A 14890-nucleotide genomic window follows, 5' to 3' on the forward strand; every position below is an offset into this window, starting at 1 on the left:
TCATTGTTGAGTCTTTTATACGAAAGCGCGTCTTTGGTAATTATAACAAATGCTTTCGACATTTTAAGACTTTTTGATAAATTGACAATGTAAATCATATTTTCATATTATTATCATATTAGATAGTACAACACAAATATTTAAGCAACAATACTTGATCATGTAATGTATGCAAAGTATACAAAGTAATTAAACATTGAGGTATAGGGCCAAACAATATCAATGGAAATAAGATTTGCTATGTTTAACACAACTGTATACCAACAAATCATTGACAAACCTCTAGTGGTTATCAGAAAACTTATTTTATTACAACCTCAACGTGTGAACTAAACAAGTGTAAAAGCCTATATATTATGATTGAAGGGAATGTGCCTAATAACTCGGTGAAAAAAAGATGTGTAAATGATAATACAACTGCTTATAAAATATCATTGACCTTTTTAAACACAAATGGTTCTCCGCATACTTATCTATTCAAAAACTAATACATGTAAACTAAGCAATTGTTTTACAAGTCAACATACAATGACTGAGTAGGCAGAAATTAGATCTGCCAATGCTAATAGAACTTCATAAAAAATAGCATTGACTAACTCCGAGTAGATTCCCATAAACTAGTTTAATCACAAATGGATTAATGTCAACCAAGCAAATGTTTCAAAAGTCAATATGCCATGATTGAATGTGCAGGGTAAAACAATCTCCATGGAAATGAGATTTGCCAAAGCTAAAACAGCTGAATACTAGTACTAAATATAATTCAACTTCCATTAACGATCCCCCATAACCGACCTGATGAAACACTAATACAACGACAAAAACACTTGTGAACAACACTAACAAACTACAACAATTGATAACAGGTTCCACTTTGGACTGGTGCAACAAATGCAGTGGGTTTAAATGTTTTAACAGACAACAATATTTACCCTAACCAGCTTAACATAAGCAAATGGCTTTGAAATAAAGTTACGTACACAGGTAAACTTGAATATTATAATTTTGTTGTTAGAAGTACAGAATATTTTTTTTTTCAAATTACATGTGCTATTCAATACCTATAATTCTGGTATTTTCAATGAGTTTTTCACTTCTTTGACAGATGTTTCTGGAGTAGCCATTTTTAGATACAGTCGATACAGAACTACATCTTAATGATAAAATTATATGTCATATAATAATAATTTCTTATTGTATTTTTTTAAGATTACCATCATATACCATAAATACGTACTTGCTTTACAACTTTTATCATAAGGATCGTGATACTGCATGGCGGGAACCTCACAATCACAAATATCAGAAACACAAACCATATTATTGTAACATGTGGAATTTCCAATTAGTGTAGAGCAAGTCTCGTTGTATGTTCTCACTAAAAGTACACTAAATTGTTATATTTGATAGATTTAAACTTTTAAAAATCAGTGCTGTGGACATTTTTTGACTGTTCAATTTAATGTGACTTAGTTAACCCTAGAATCATGTAAGTTAGTACAATACAAATGATAAAATAGCAGGACTTAAACAAGTGAGTTTTGCAAGTTATTGAACCATAAGGCGCATGGACAAGAATTTCAATGAGAATGAGATTTACCATTGTTAATAAAACTGCTTATCAAAATTATTGACCTACCAGGAGCGGTTCCAAACTTTCGAACTGGGTTACTGATATTGCACAATCATTTTATAGATGACCACGAATATATGTTTCAACTGTCCTAATCTAAATCCCGATCTCCTTTATTAGTATTTAGCATGAATGATTTTTTACTACACTAGCATCGATCAGAACAGGTACTACAAGTAATAAAGAATCTGCTAACCTGTCTTATTCCTATGTTTTTTTTTTTGCATTTTCGTTTGGAGAGAGGGGGGGGGGTATTTAATATATAAAGTCTTTATTATTTTAATTGTGTTTTGTACTATGAAGTTAGTTTTATGTTTTCATTTTGTCTTTGAATTTGAAGTCCACTGGCCAATAATTGAGCAGGATAAACAATTCAGAAGGTTGTGTTAAGTTTTTATCTCTAAATTGAGAAGGTTTGTGTTCATGCAAAATGCATTTATGTAATGATAAGTTGCGCTCAACACAACGCTACGTATACAGAGGCGTACCCTAAACAGAAGGTAATGCTAGTGACGAAGTTTCAATTTAAATGAATAGCTGCAAATCCTTGCCATAAGTAATTACAATGTGTATTGCAAATTTGATGTAAAACATATTTTATATTTGATTCAAGCTCTATAAATGAGTCTTATGTAATCGAAACGTCCGTCTAGCAAACCAATGCTCCTGATTTATAAGATGAGTTTCATTTCTTCGACTGATGTTTTTGGAAAAGTTATTTAAAGATACAGTCTAAGCAGCAATACATTAGCATGATTAAAAAAGTAAATCATATACCATATACTAGTAGAGTCTTTTTATTTAATTTATATTACAATTATATAGCATGAATACGTACTTGCTTTACAACTTTTATCATAAGGATCGTGATACTGCATGGTAGGAATCTCACAATCGCAATTTCCAGAAACACAAACCATATTATTGTAGCATGTGGCATCTCCAACTAGCGTTGAGCAATTCTCATTGTATGTACTTACTAAAAATATACTAAATTGTAATATGTAATACAATTCAACTTTTAACAACATATAGCAATGGACATTTTTTATTCTTTTTTTTTAATGTGACAAAGTAAACTATAGTATCGTGTGAGATAGTACATAACAAATGTGGAAAGAGCAACATTTTAACATGTAAGTTATGCAAAGTATTCAAAGTTATTGAACATTAAGGTACTGGGCAAACCAATCAAAATGGTAATAAGAATTGCAATTGTTATTACAAACACCTACCAAAAATCATTGACCTTTCAGTAGTTGTTCCACATCTTCGAGCATGTTTAAAGGTATTGCACATTTATTTCACCGATCGCCAGGAATATGTTTCAACTGTCACTATCTTAATCCCGGTCTCATTTTTCTACTTTGGCATCAATGAATTATAACGTACACTAGCTTCAGGACAGGAACTACTTGCTGACGAAACACCCATCTGGCGACAAATAACGCTGGGTTATCTTATTAGTTTTCTTACTTTGACAGTTGTTTATAGACCATTCTGAGATACAGTATAAACAGAAATAAATTTAAAAAAAAATTATATATCATATATTGTTGCATAAGATCATTCAATTTAGTTCAAATACGTACTTGCTTTACAACTTTTATCATAAGGATCGTGATACTGCATGGCAGGAATCTCACAATCGCAAATATCAGAAACACAAACCATATTATTGAAACATGTGGAATTTCCAACTAGTGTTGTGCAATTCTCTCTGTATGTACTCTCTAAAAAATAAACTAAGTTGTAATGACATAATGTTACACATTTTAGCTTTCAACAACAATGATGTGGACCTTTAAAACTTTTTATGTGTTACATGTTTGTTTTTCGTTCATTTTTTACTTAAAAAAGGCCTTTTGTTTTCTCGTTTGAATTGTTTTACATTGTCTTATCGGGGTCTTTTATAGCTGACTATGCGGTATGGGCTTTGCTTATTGTTGAAGGCCGTACGGTGACCTATAGTTGTTAATATTTGTGTCATTTTGGTCTTTTGTGGATAGATGTCTCATTTGCAATCATACCACATCTTCTTTTTTATACTTTTAAGACTATTCTGTAATATTAGTACGTAGATAATGTTATCATGTTTAATAATAAACTAAAACTGTTCAAATAGCTACACTTAAACATGTAAGTTTAGCCAAATATTGAAGTTATTGAATCATTATGAACAGGGCAAAACAATTTAAATGGAAGTTAAAGCTCTGTCCACTAAAAAAAATCATGATTTTTGAATGTCATTTCCAGAGTTGAATGACATTTAACTGTTAGCTTATTCCAAAAATAATTGTTTCTTTCCTAAAAGCATAAATAAGGGAAATAATTTGTTTCTTCCGGTTTAAAAATAGTCAATTCTGGTTTCATTTGATAGTTTACTTGACACTGATTCCAAAAATATATGGTTCTATTTACTTCAACATTAAAAAAAAAAAAAAAAAAAAAAGCTACATCCGGTATACACGGTGTAACTTCTGCTTTCAATGTATGGTCATATGGCTTGCAACTTAATGCAAAAAGTCCCAAAGTTTCATCATGCTTACACATTTGAAAGTAAAAATAAAGTTTCAAATCTAGAACATCAAAGTTTCTTATGACCTTTAGCAATTTAAAGGTCATAAACCAGAAAAATCAAATCAAAAGACTCTGGATCTGTATTGAAATTGATTTAATTAATAAAGTAATACTATACGCATACATGTAATTCTAAATATAGGATGGGCTAAAACTCAAATAAAAGTATACTCCCCCCTTTCACCAAATGCATGTGATATAACGTGTTGCAACTAACAATTTTGTAAAAACTTAAAAAAACATGACCATGACTTTTTTTTTACAAGGATCTCAATTTAAAAGATCTTAGGCCTCTATCACTTATTGTTTACTAGCTATAACTCTTGTTCTCATTGAAAATAGAAAAAGGGGAGAAAACTACCATATGAAGTCTCCGGACTGCTTTGCTCAAGATGTTTTTTAAGATCTTGAGGATATAACGAGCAACTTGGTGAAATAATTTTCTCGTACTCTTTAACGGTTGCGAAGAAGATTTGTTCATAAGTAAAACAGTGTTTAAGGAGATAACGCTTGCAATAAAAATAATCCATCTTAAAAGGATACATTTCACAGTCGTAAAAGAAGGGGGACCAAAGATACCAAAGGGACAGTAAAACTCGTAAATCTAAAACAAACTGACAACGCCATGGCTAAAAATGAAAAAGACAAACAGAAAAACAATAGTACACATGACACAACATAGAAAACTAAAAAATAAACAACACAAACCCAACCAAAAACTAGGGGTGATCTCAGGTGCTCCGGAAGGGTAAGCAGATCCTGCTCCACATGCGGCACCCGTCGTGTTGCTTATGTGATTACAAATCCGGTAAAAAGCCTTATTCGGAAGGTCAAATTCATGAAAGGGAAGGGGATTGTAGTTACGACGTAAGGAATATATCCGATATCATTTGTGAAACGGTAATTCCATAACGGTCGACCAACTCGTGATGGCGTAACACTCATGACACTTGTTCAATACATAAGAAATACTCTAAGAGACATTTTGCGAAACAAAAAAGCTACGTTAGAAAAAAACATTATTTAGAGAACAATTAAAGGTATTTCTACCACAAACATGTATTTTGGTATGTAAACAGTAGATTTTGGTTTAATTTTCATTTCAAGTGTCAAATAATAGCTTATTGTACGGTGATATCAAAAATATATGGTTTCTAAACAATGTTTTTTTTAATATGGGAGATCATTTGTAGCTTCTTGTTTGAAAATGTTACTTCCGTTATTATCTAAATGTTTTTTGTTTTTTTTACTAGACACTGATACCAAAAAGTATCTGGTTCTATATACTTTCAAATCAAATAAGTACTAAAATGGGTACTTCCAGTTTGCACAAGGTCACTTTCGGTTAGCTTTTCCAAGGTCAAATGGCTTGAAACCTAAGTCCAATGGCTTTATCATGCATACACATGAGGTAAATGCAAGGGTCAAGAACGTCCAACTTACATATGTCATAGAGCTCGACTTTAAGGTCATAAACCAAGGACCTCAAATCAAAAGATCTCAGGCATAAATTATACTTGGTTAATAAGTTATATCACCATTCGCATATTTTAAATACAAGAGGGGAGGAAACTCTAATTCAATATAAGGGTACTTTTAAAACTAAGATGTATGTGCAACGACAAGTTGCAACTAGCAATTAAGTAAAAATAAGGTGTCGATGTTTAAACGGTGTTCGAAAAGAAGTGAAAAAAGCCAAATTACAAATTAAAAAATTACTTTGACATTTGCCCTTGATCCAATTTCCTTTTTTTTAAAACCAAGGACCTTAAATCAAAGACCCTAGGTCTGTATCACTTATTTTTACCAATGACGATTACATTTTTGAAAAAAATTAAAAGAGAAGGGAAAATAACTCATTTATGGAGTTTCCAGACATCTTTGGTCAAATCATTCTTAAGATCCTGCGGATATAACGAGCAAATTGGTGACATAAATTTGTCATTATCTTTTACCGTTGCGGAAAAGATGCGTACACAAGAAAAACAGTGTTTGGAGGGATAACACTTACAATTAAAAGTCTTAGACTTAACAGGGCCAACCACAAATTTCAGCTACATCTTGCGAAACAATAAAGCCAAGTGACAGAAAAATAAAGTGGCAGAAGGAAAAAATTATAGTTAAAAACAATTGTTCTCTGTTCAGAGAACAATTGAAGGTCTTTCCACCCGTAAAGATTTTTTCTGAAAAAGAAAATAGTAAAATTCAGTTTAAAATGTCATTCATAGCTTCAATTGATAGTTTTTTAGCGCTGCTTCCAAAAATATACGGATTATATACCTCTTTTAGATAAAGGAGATACTGGGTTGAGTCCGGTTTAAAATTGTTATTTATGGTATTATTCAAACAACTCATAAACACTGATACCAAAAACTTCTTGTTCTATCAATTTTTTTTATTAATAATGTACAAAAAATCTACTTCCAGTTTACCAAACTGAGACTAAATCAAATCAAAGCGCTGGAAGCACTGTAGGCAGTTAACCAAAAATCAAGGCAAACATAATTATGAAAGCTTTGGCAATTTCAATGTTGCCTCATTTTTTTTTAAAGATTTAAAAGAACAAACATTAAACATTCAGATATAATTGTACATTCATGTTTATTTAATAAATTAAATTAAATCATTAAGGCAAATAATTCATATTTTATCAAGGTTTTCAATAGCAACGTATATATCAAGTATATTTTTTCATGGTCATGAGTCTTGAGTCATCAGTGGTACAAGTTCGCAATGATTGCAGTTTTTCCAGTTGATCGTAATTGTTCGTTTTAGTTGACTGATTGAATGACATACAAGGTCAATCTCATAGGCGTCACATATGCATATCACTTTGCTAGACCTAACACCTGTCATTTTATTCCAATCTTCGATATCATTGACTTGGGGTGAAGGTGGAAGTCATTAAGATTTACTATGGACAGGTCAGTCAGACCTCACCATTGATCCCTGTAGAAGTAAACCTTTTTTCTGATTTTTGTCTTATAGCTTTTGTATTGTAGAACATAATCTCAGTTTTATTTCCAAGGAAGCAAGTCCATTTATTTTTTTACAAGTTCGTACTGAAGTCAACTTGAACTACTAACAGTCAACTAAAACGAACAATTACGATCAACTGGAAAAACTGCAATCATTGCGAACTTGTACCACTGATGACTCAAGACTCATGACCATGAAAAAATATACTTGATATATACGTTGCTATTGAAAACCTTGATAAAATATGAATTATTTGCCTTAATGATTTAATTTAATTTATTAAATAAACATGAATGTACAATTATATCTGAATGTTTAATGTTTGTTCTTTTAAATCTTTAAAAAAAAATGAGGCAACATTGAAATTGCCAAAGCTTTCATAATTATGTTTGCCTTGATTTTTGGTTAACTGCCTACAGTGCTTCCAGCGCTTTGATTTGATTTAGTCTCAGTTTGGTAAACTGGAAGTAGATTTTTTGTACATTATTAATAAAAAAAATTGATAGAACAAGAAGTTTTTGGTATCAGTGTTTATGAGTTGTTTGAATAATACCATAAATAACAATTTTAAACCGGACTCAACCCAGTATCTCCTTTATCTAAAAGAGGTATATAATCCGTATATTTTTGGAAGCAGCGCTAAAAAACTATCAATTGAAGCTATGAATGACATTTTAAACTGAATTTTACTATTTTCTTTTTCAGAAAAGATCTTTACGGGTGGAAAGACCTTCAATTGTTCTCTGAACAGAGAACAATTGTTTTTAACTATAATTTTTTCCTTCTGCCACTTTATTTTTCTGTCACTTGGCTTTATTGTTTCGCAAGATGTAGCTGAAATTTGTGGTTGGCCCTGTTAAGTCTAAGACTTTTAATTGTAAGTGTTATCCCTCCAAACACTGTTTTTCTTGTGTACGCATCTTTTCCGCAACGGTAAAAGATAATGACAAATTTATGTCACCAATTTGCTCGTTATATCCGCAGGATCTTAAGAATGATTTGACCAAAGATGTCTGGAAACTCCATAAATGAGTTATTTTCCCTTCTCTTTTAATTTTTTTCAAAAATGTAATCGTCATTGGTAAAAATAAGTGATACAGACCTAGGGTCTTTGATTTAAGGTCCTTGGTTTTAAAAAAAAGGAAATTGGATCAAGGGCAAATGTCAAAGTATTTTTTTAATTTGTAATTTGGCTTTTTTCACTTCTTTTCGAACACCGTTTAAACATCGACACCTTATTTTTACTTAATTGCTAGTTGCAACTTGTCGTTGCACATACATCTTAGTTTTAAAAGTACCCTTATATTGAATTAGAGTTTCCTCCCCTCTTGTATTTAAAATATGCGAATGGTGATATAACTTATTAACCAAGTATAATTTATGCCTGAGATCTTTTGATTTGAGGTCCTTGGTTTATGACCTTAAAGTCGAGCTCTATGACATATGTAAGTTGGACGTTCTTGACCCTTGCATTTACCTCATGTGTATGCATGATAAAGCCATTGGACTTAGGTTTCAAGCCATTTGACCTTGGAAAAGCTAACCGAAAGTGACCTTGTGCAAACTGGAAGTACCCATTTTAGTACTTATTTGATTTGAAAGTATATAGAACCAGATACTTTTTGGTATCAGTGTCTAGTAAAAAAAACAAAAAACATTTAGATAATAACGGAAGTAACATTTTCAAACAAGAAGCTACAAATGATCTCCCATATTAAAAAAAACATTGTTTAGAAACCATATATTTTTGATATCACCGTACAATAAGCTATTATTTGACACTTGAAATGAAAATTAAACCAAAATCTACTGTTTACATACCAAAATACATGTTTGTGGTAGAAATACCTTTAATTGTTCTCTAAATAATGTTTTTTTCTAACGTAGCTTTTTTGTTTCGCAAAATGTCTCTTAGAGTATTTCTTATGTATTGAACAAGTGTCATGAGTGTTACGCCATCACGAGTTGGTCGACCGTTATGGAATTACCGTTTCACAAATGATATCGGATATATTCCTTACGTCGTAACTACAATCCCCTTCCCTTTCATGAATTTGACCTTCCGAATAAGGCTTTTTACCGGATTTGTAATCACATAAGCAACACGACGGGTGCCGCATGTGGAGCAGGATCTGCTTACCCTTCCGGAGCACCTGAGATCACCCCAAGTTTTTGGTTGGGTTTGTGTTGTTTATTTTTTAGTTTTCTATGTTGTGTCATGTGTACTATTGTTTTTCTGTTTGTCTTTTTCATTTTTAGCCATGGCGTTGTCAGTTTGTTTTAGATTTACGAGTTTTACTGTCCCTTTGGTATCTTTGGTCCCCCTTCTTTTACGACTGTGAAATGTATCCTTTTAAGATGGATTATTTTTATTGCAAGCGTTATCTCCTTAAACACTGTTTTACTTATGAACAAATCTTCTTCGCAACCGTTAAAGAGTACGAGAAAATTATTTCACCAAGTTGCTCGTTATAGCCTCAAGATCTTAAAAAACATCTTGAGCAAAGCAGTCCGGAGACTTCATATGGTAGTTTTCTCCCCTTTTTCTATTTTCAATGAGAACAAGAGTTATAGCTAGTAAACAATAAGTGATAGAGGCCTAAGATCTTTTAAATTGAGATCCTTGTAAAAAAAAAGTCATGGTCATGTTTTTTTAAGTTTTTACAAAATTGTTAGTTGCAACACGTTATATCACATGCATTTGGTGAAAGGGGGGAGTATACTTTTATTTGAGTTTTAGCCCATCCTATATTTAGAATTACATGTATGCGTATAGTATTACTTTATTAATTAAATCAATTTCAATACAGATCCAGAGTCTTTTGATTTGATTTTTCTGGTTTATGACCTTTAAATTGCTAAAGGTCATAAGAAACTTTGATGTTCTAGATTTGAAACTTTATTTTTACTTTCAAATGTGTAAGCATGATGAAACTTTGGGACTTTTTGCATTAAGTTGCAAGCCATATGACCATACATTGAAAGCAGAAGTTACACCGTGTATACCGGATGTAGCTTTTTTTTTTTTTTTTTTTTAATGTTGAAGTAAATAGAACCATATATTTTTGGAATCAGTGTCAAGTAAACTATCAAATGAAACCAGAATTGACTATTTTTAAACCGGAAGAAACAAATTATTTCCCTTATTTATGCTTTTAGGAAAGAAACAATTATTTTTGGAATAAGCTAACAGTTAAATGTCATTCAACTCTGGAAATGACATTCAAAAATCATGATTTTTTTTAGTGGACAGAGCTTTAACTTCCATTTAAATTGTTTTGCCCTGTTCATAATGATTCAATAACTTCAATATTTGGCTAAACTTACATGTTTAAGTGTAGCTATTTGAACAGTTTTAGTTTATTATTAAACATGATAACATTATCTACGTACTAATATTACAGAATAGTCTTAAAAGTATAAAAAAGAAGATGTGGTATGATTGCAAATGAGACATCTATCCACAAAAGACCAAAATGACACAAATATTAACAACTATAGGTCACCGTACGGCCTTCAACAATAAGCAAAGCCCATACCGCATAGTCAGCTATAAAAGACCCCGATAAGACAATGTAAAACAATTCAAACGAGAAAACAAAAGGCCTTTTTTAAGTAAAAAATGAACGAAAAACAAACATGTAACACATAAAAAGTTTTAAAGGTCCACATCATTGTTGTTGAAAGCTAAAATGTGTAACATTATGTCATTACAACTTAGTTTATTTTTTAGAGAGTACATACAGAGAGAATTGCACAACACTAGTTGGAAATTCCACATGTTTCAATAATATGGTTTGTGTTTCTGATATTTGCGATTGTGAGATTCCTGCCATGCAGTATCACGATCCTTATGATAAAAGTTGTAAAGCAAATACGTATTTGAACTAAATTGAATGATCTTATGCAACAATATATGATATATAATTTTTTTTTAAATTTATTTCTGTTTATACTGTATCTCAGAATGGTCTATAAACAACTGTCAAAGTAAGAAAACTAATAAGATAACCCAGCGTTATTTGTCGCCAGATGGGTGTTTCGTCAGCAAGTAGTTCCTGTCCTGAAGCTAGTGTACGTTATAATTCATTGATGCCAAAGTAGAAAAATGAGACCGGGATTAAGATAGTGACAGTTGAAACATATTCCTGGCGATCGGTGAAATAAATGTGCAATACCTTTAAACATGCTCGAAGATGTGGAACAACTACTGAAAGGTCAATGATTTTTGGTAGGTGTTTGTAATAACAATTGCAATTCTTATTACCATTTTGATTGGTTTGCCCAGTACCTTAATGTTCAATAACTTTGAATACTTTGCATAACTTACATGTTAAAATGTTGCTATTTCCACATTTGTTATGTACTATCTCACACGATACTATAGTTTACTTTGTCACATTAAAAAAAAAGTATAAAAAATGTCCATTGCTATATGTTGTTAAAAGTTGAATTGTATTACATATTACAATTTAGTATATTTTTAGTAAGTACATACAATGAGAATTGCTCAACGCTAGTTGGAGATGCCACATGCTACAATAATATGGTTTGTGTTTCTGGAAATTGCGATTGTGAGATTCCTACCATGCAGTATCACGATCCTTATGATAAAAGTTGTAAAGCAAGTACGTATTCATGCTATATAATTGTAATATAAATTAAATAAAAAGACTCTACTGTAAATTCAGAAATTATTGCGAGGTTTTTATTATTGCGAATAATGCGACTGAGTTGTAAACGCAATAATTAAAACTCGCATTTTGTAATATTTTAACTGAATTAAGCATGACTTTTTCTCAAAATCGTAAAAATTAAAATCGCATTCAAGTGTAAAATGACAAAATCGCAATAATAAATGCACGCAATAATTTCTGAATTTACAGTATATGGTATATGATTTACTTTTTTAATCATGCTAATGTTTTTGCTGCTTAGACTGTATCTTTAAATAACTTTTCCAAAAACATCAGTCGAAGAAATGAAACTCATCTTATAAATCAGGAGCATTGGTTTGCTAGACGGACGTTTCGATTACATAAGACTCATTTATAGAGCTTGAATCAAATATAAAATATGTTTTACATCAAATTTGCAATACACATTGTAATTACTTATGGCAAGGATTTGCAGCTATTCATTTAAATTGAAACTTCGTCACTAGCATTACCTTCTGTTTAGGGTACGCCTCTGTATACGTAGCGTTGTGTTGAGCGCAACTTATCATTACATAAATGCATTTTGCATGAACACAAACCTTCTCAATTTAGAGATAAAAACTTACCACAACCTTCTGTTTATCCTGCTCAATTATTGGCCAGTGGACTTCAAATTCAAAGACAAAATGAAAACATAAAACTAACTTCATAGTACAAAACACAATTAAAATAATAAAGACTTTATATATTAAATACCCCCCCCCCCCTCTCTCCAAAAAAAATGCAAAAAAAACCACATAGGAGTAAGACAGGTTAGCAGATTCTTTATTTCATGTAGTACCTGTTCTGATCGATACTAGTGTAGTAAAAAATCATTCATGCTAAATAATAATAAAGGAGATCGGGATTTAGATTAGGACAGTTGAAACATATATTCGTGGTCATCTATAAAATGATTGTGCAATATCAGTAACCCAGTTCGAAAGTTTGAAACCGCTCCTGGTAGGTCAATAATTTTGATAAGCAGTTTTATTAACAATGGTAAATCTCATTCTCATTGAAATTCTTGTCCATGCGCCTTATGGTTCAATAACTTGCAAAACTCACTTGTTTAAGTCCTGCTATTTTATCATTTGTATTGTACTAACTTACATGATTCTAGGGTTAACTAAGTCACATTAAATTGAACAGTCAAAAAATGTCCACAGCACTGATTTTTAAAAGTTTAAATCTATCAAATATAACAATTTAGTGTACTTTTAGTGAGAACATACAACGAGACTTGCTCTACACTAATTGGAAATTCCACATGTTACAATAATATGGTTTGTGTTTCTGATATTTGTGATTGTGAGGTTCCCGCCATGCAGTATCACGATCCTTATGATAAAAGTTGTAAACCAAGTACGTATTTATGGTATATGATGGTAATCTTAAAAAAATACAATAAGAAATTATTATTATATGACATATAATTTTATCATTAAGATGTAGTTCTGTATCGACTGTATCTAAAAATGGCTACTCCAGAAACATCTGTCAAAGAAGTGAAAAACTCATTGAAAATACCAGAATTATAGGTATTGAATAGCACATGTAATTTGAAAAAAAATTATTCTGTACTTCTAACAACAAAATTATAATATTCAAGTTTACCTGTGTACGTAACTTTATTTCAAAGCCATTTGCTTATGTTAAGCTGGTTAGGGTAAATATTGTTGTCTGTTAAAACATTTAAACCCACTGCATTTGTTGCACCAGTCCAAAGTGGAACCTGTTATCAATTGTTGTAGTTTGTTAGTGTTGTTCACAAGTGTTTTTGTCGTTGTATTAGTGTTTCATCAGGTCGGTTATGGGGGATCGTTAATGGAAGTTGAATTATATTTAGTACTAGTATTCAGCTGTTTTAGCTTTGGCAAATCTCATTTCCATGGAGATTGTTTTACCCTGCACACTCAATCATGGCATATTGACTTTTGAAACATTTGCTTGGTTGACATTAATCCATTTGTGATTAAACTAGTTTATGGGAATCTACTCGGAGTTAGTCAATGCTATTTTTTATGAAGTTCTATTAGCATTGGCAGATCTAATTTCTGCCTACTCAGTCATTGTATGTTGACTTGTAAAACAATTGCTTAGTTTACATGTATTAGTTTTTGAATAGATAAGTATGCGGAGAACCATTTGTGTTTAAAAAGGTCAATGATATTTTATAAGCAGTTGTATTATCATTTACACATCTTTTTTTCACCGAGTTATTAGGCACATTCCCTTCAATCATAATATATAGGCTTTTACACTTGTTTAGTTCACACGTTGAGGTTGTAATAAAATAAGTTTTCTGATAACCACTAGAGGTTTGTCAATGATTTGTTGGTATACAGTTGTGTTAAACATAGCAAATCTTATTTCCATTGATATTGTTTGGCCCTGTACCTCAATGTTTAATTACTTTGTATACTTTGCATACATTACATGATCAAGTATTGTTGCTTAAATATTTGTGTTGTACTATCTAATATGATAATAATATGAAAATATGATTTACATTGTCAATTTATCAAAAAGTCTTAAAATGTCGAAAGCATTTGTTATAATTACCAAAGACGCGCTTTCGTATAAAAGACTCAACAATGACAATCAAAAAGGAAAATGAAAATAAGACAAATTCAAGTTCAAAGTTGAAGGTGATCTAATCTTTAGGTAGTATTAAACAAAATCAAAGATTTGTAAATAGTTGATTTAAAATTAGGATTAAACAATATGTTATATTTTTAGTAAGTGCGTACAAAGAGAATTGCTCTACACTTATTGGAGATTCCACATGTTACAATAATATGGTTTGTGTTTCTGATATTTGTGATTGTGAGATTCCCGCCATGCAGTTTCACGATCCTTATGTTAAAAGTTGTAAAGCAAGTACGTATTCAATGTTTATAATTGTATTCTAAATTAGATTTTAAAAATCTAATAAAACAAAGTATGGTGTATATGAAAGAAAAAGAAGATGTGGTATGATTTCCAATGAGGCAACTCC

General features: G+C 31.2%; 1 protein-coding gene across 1 annotated transcript; it reads right to left on the minus strand.

Moving 5' to 3' along the window:
• Positions 1–1061: 1061 nt before the first annotated feature.
• LOC134684681 (uncharacterized) lies at positions 1062–3350 on the minus strand. The gene is made up of 4 exons (XM_063543985.1): positions 3226–3350; positions 2472–2612; positions 1238–1378; positions 1062–1153 (listed from the first exon to the last, which is right to left on the minus strand). Exons 1-4 carry the CDS (start codon positions 3305–3307, stop codon positions 1062–1064), a joined length of 456 nt encoding a protein of 151 aa, XP_063400055.1. The 5' UTR covers positions 3308–3350.
• Positions 3351–14890: the final 11540 nt, after the last annotated feature.

The sequence above is a fragment of the Mytilus trossulus genome, chromosome 9 (genome assembly GCF_036588685.1).
Source record: "Mytilus trossulus isolate FHL-02 chromosome 9, PNRI_Mtr1.1.1.hap1, whole genome shotgun sequence".
In the NCBI taxonomy this organism is placed as follows: domain Eukaryota; kingdom Metazoa; phylum Mollusca; class Bivalvia; order Mytilida; family Mytilidae; genus Mytilus; species Mytilus trossulus.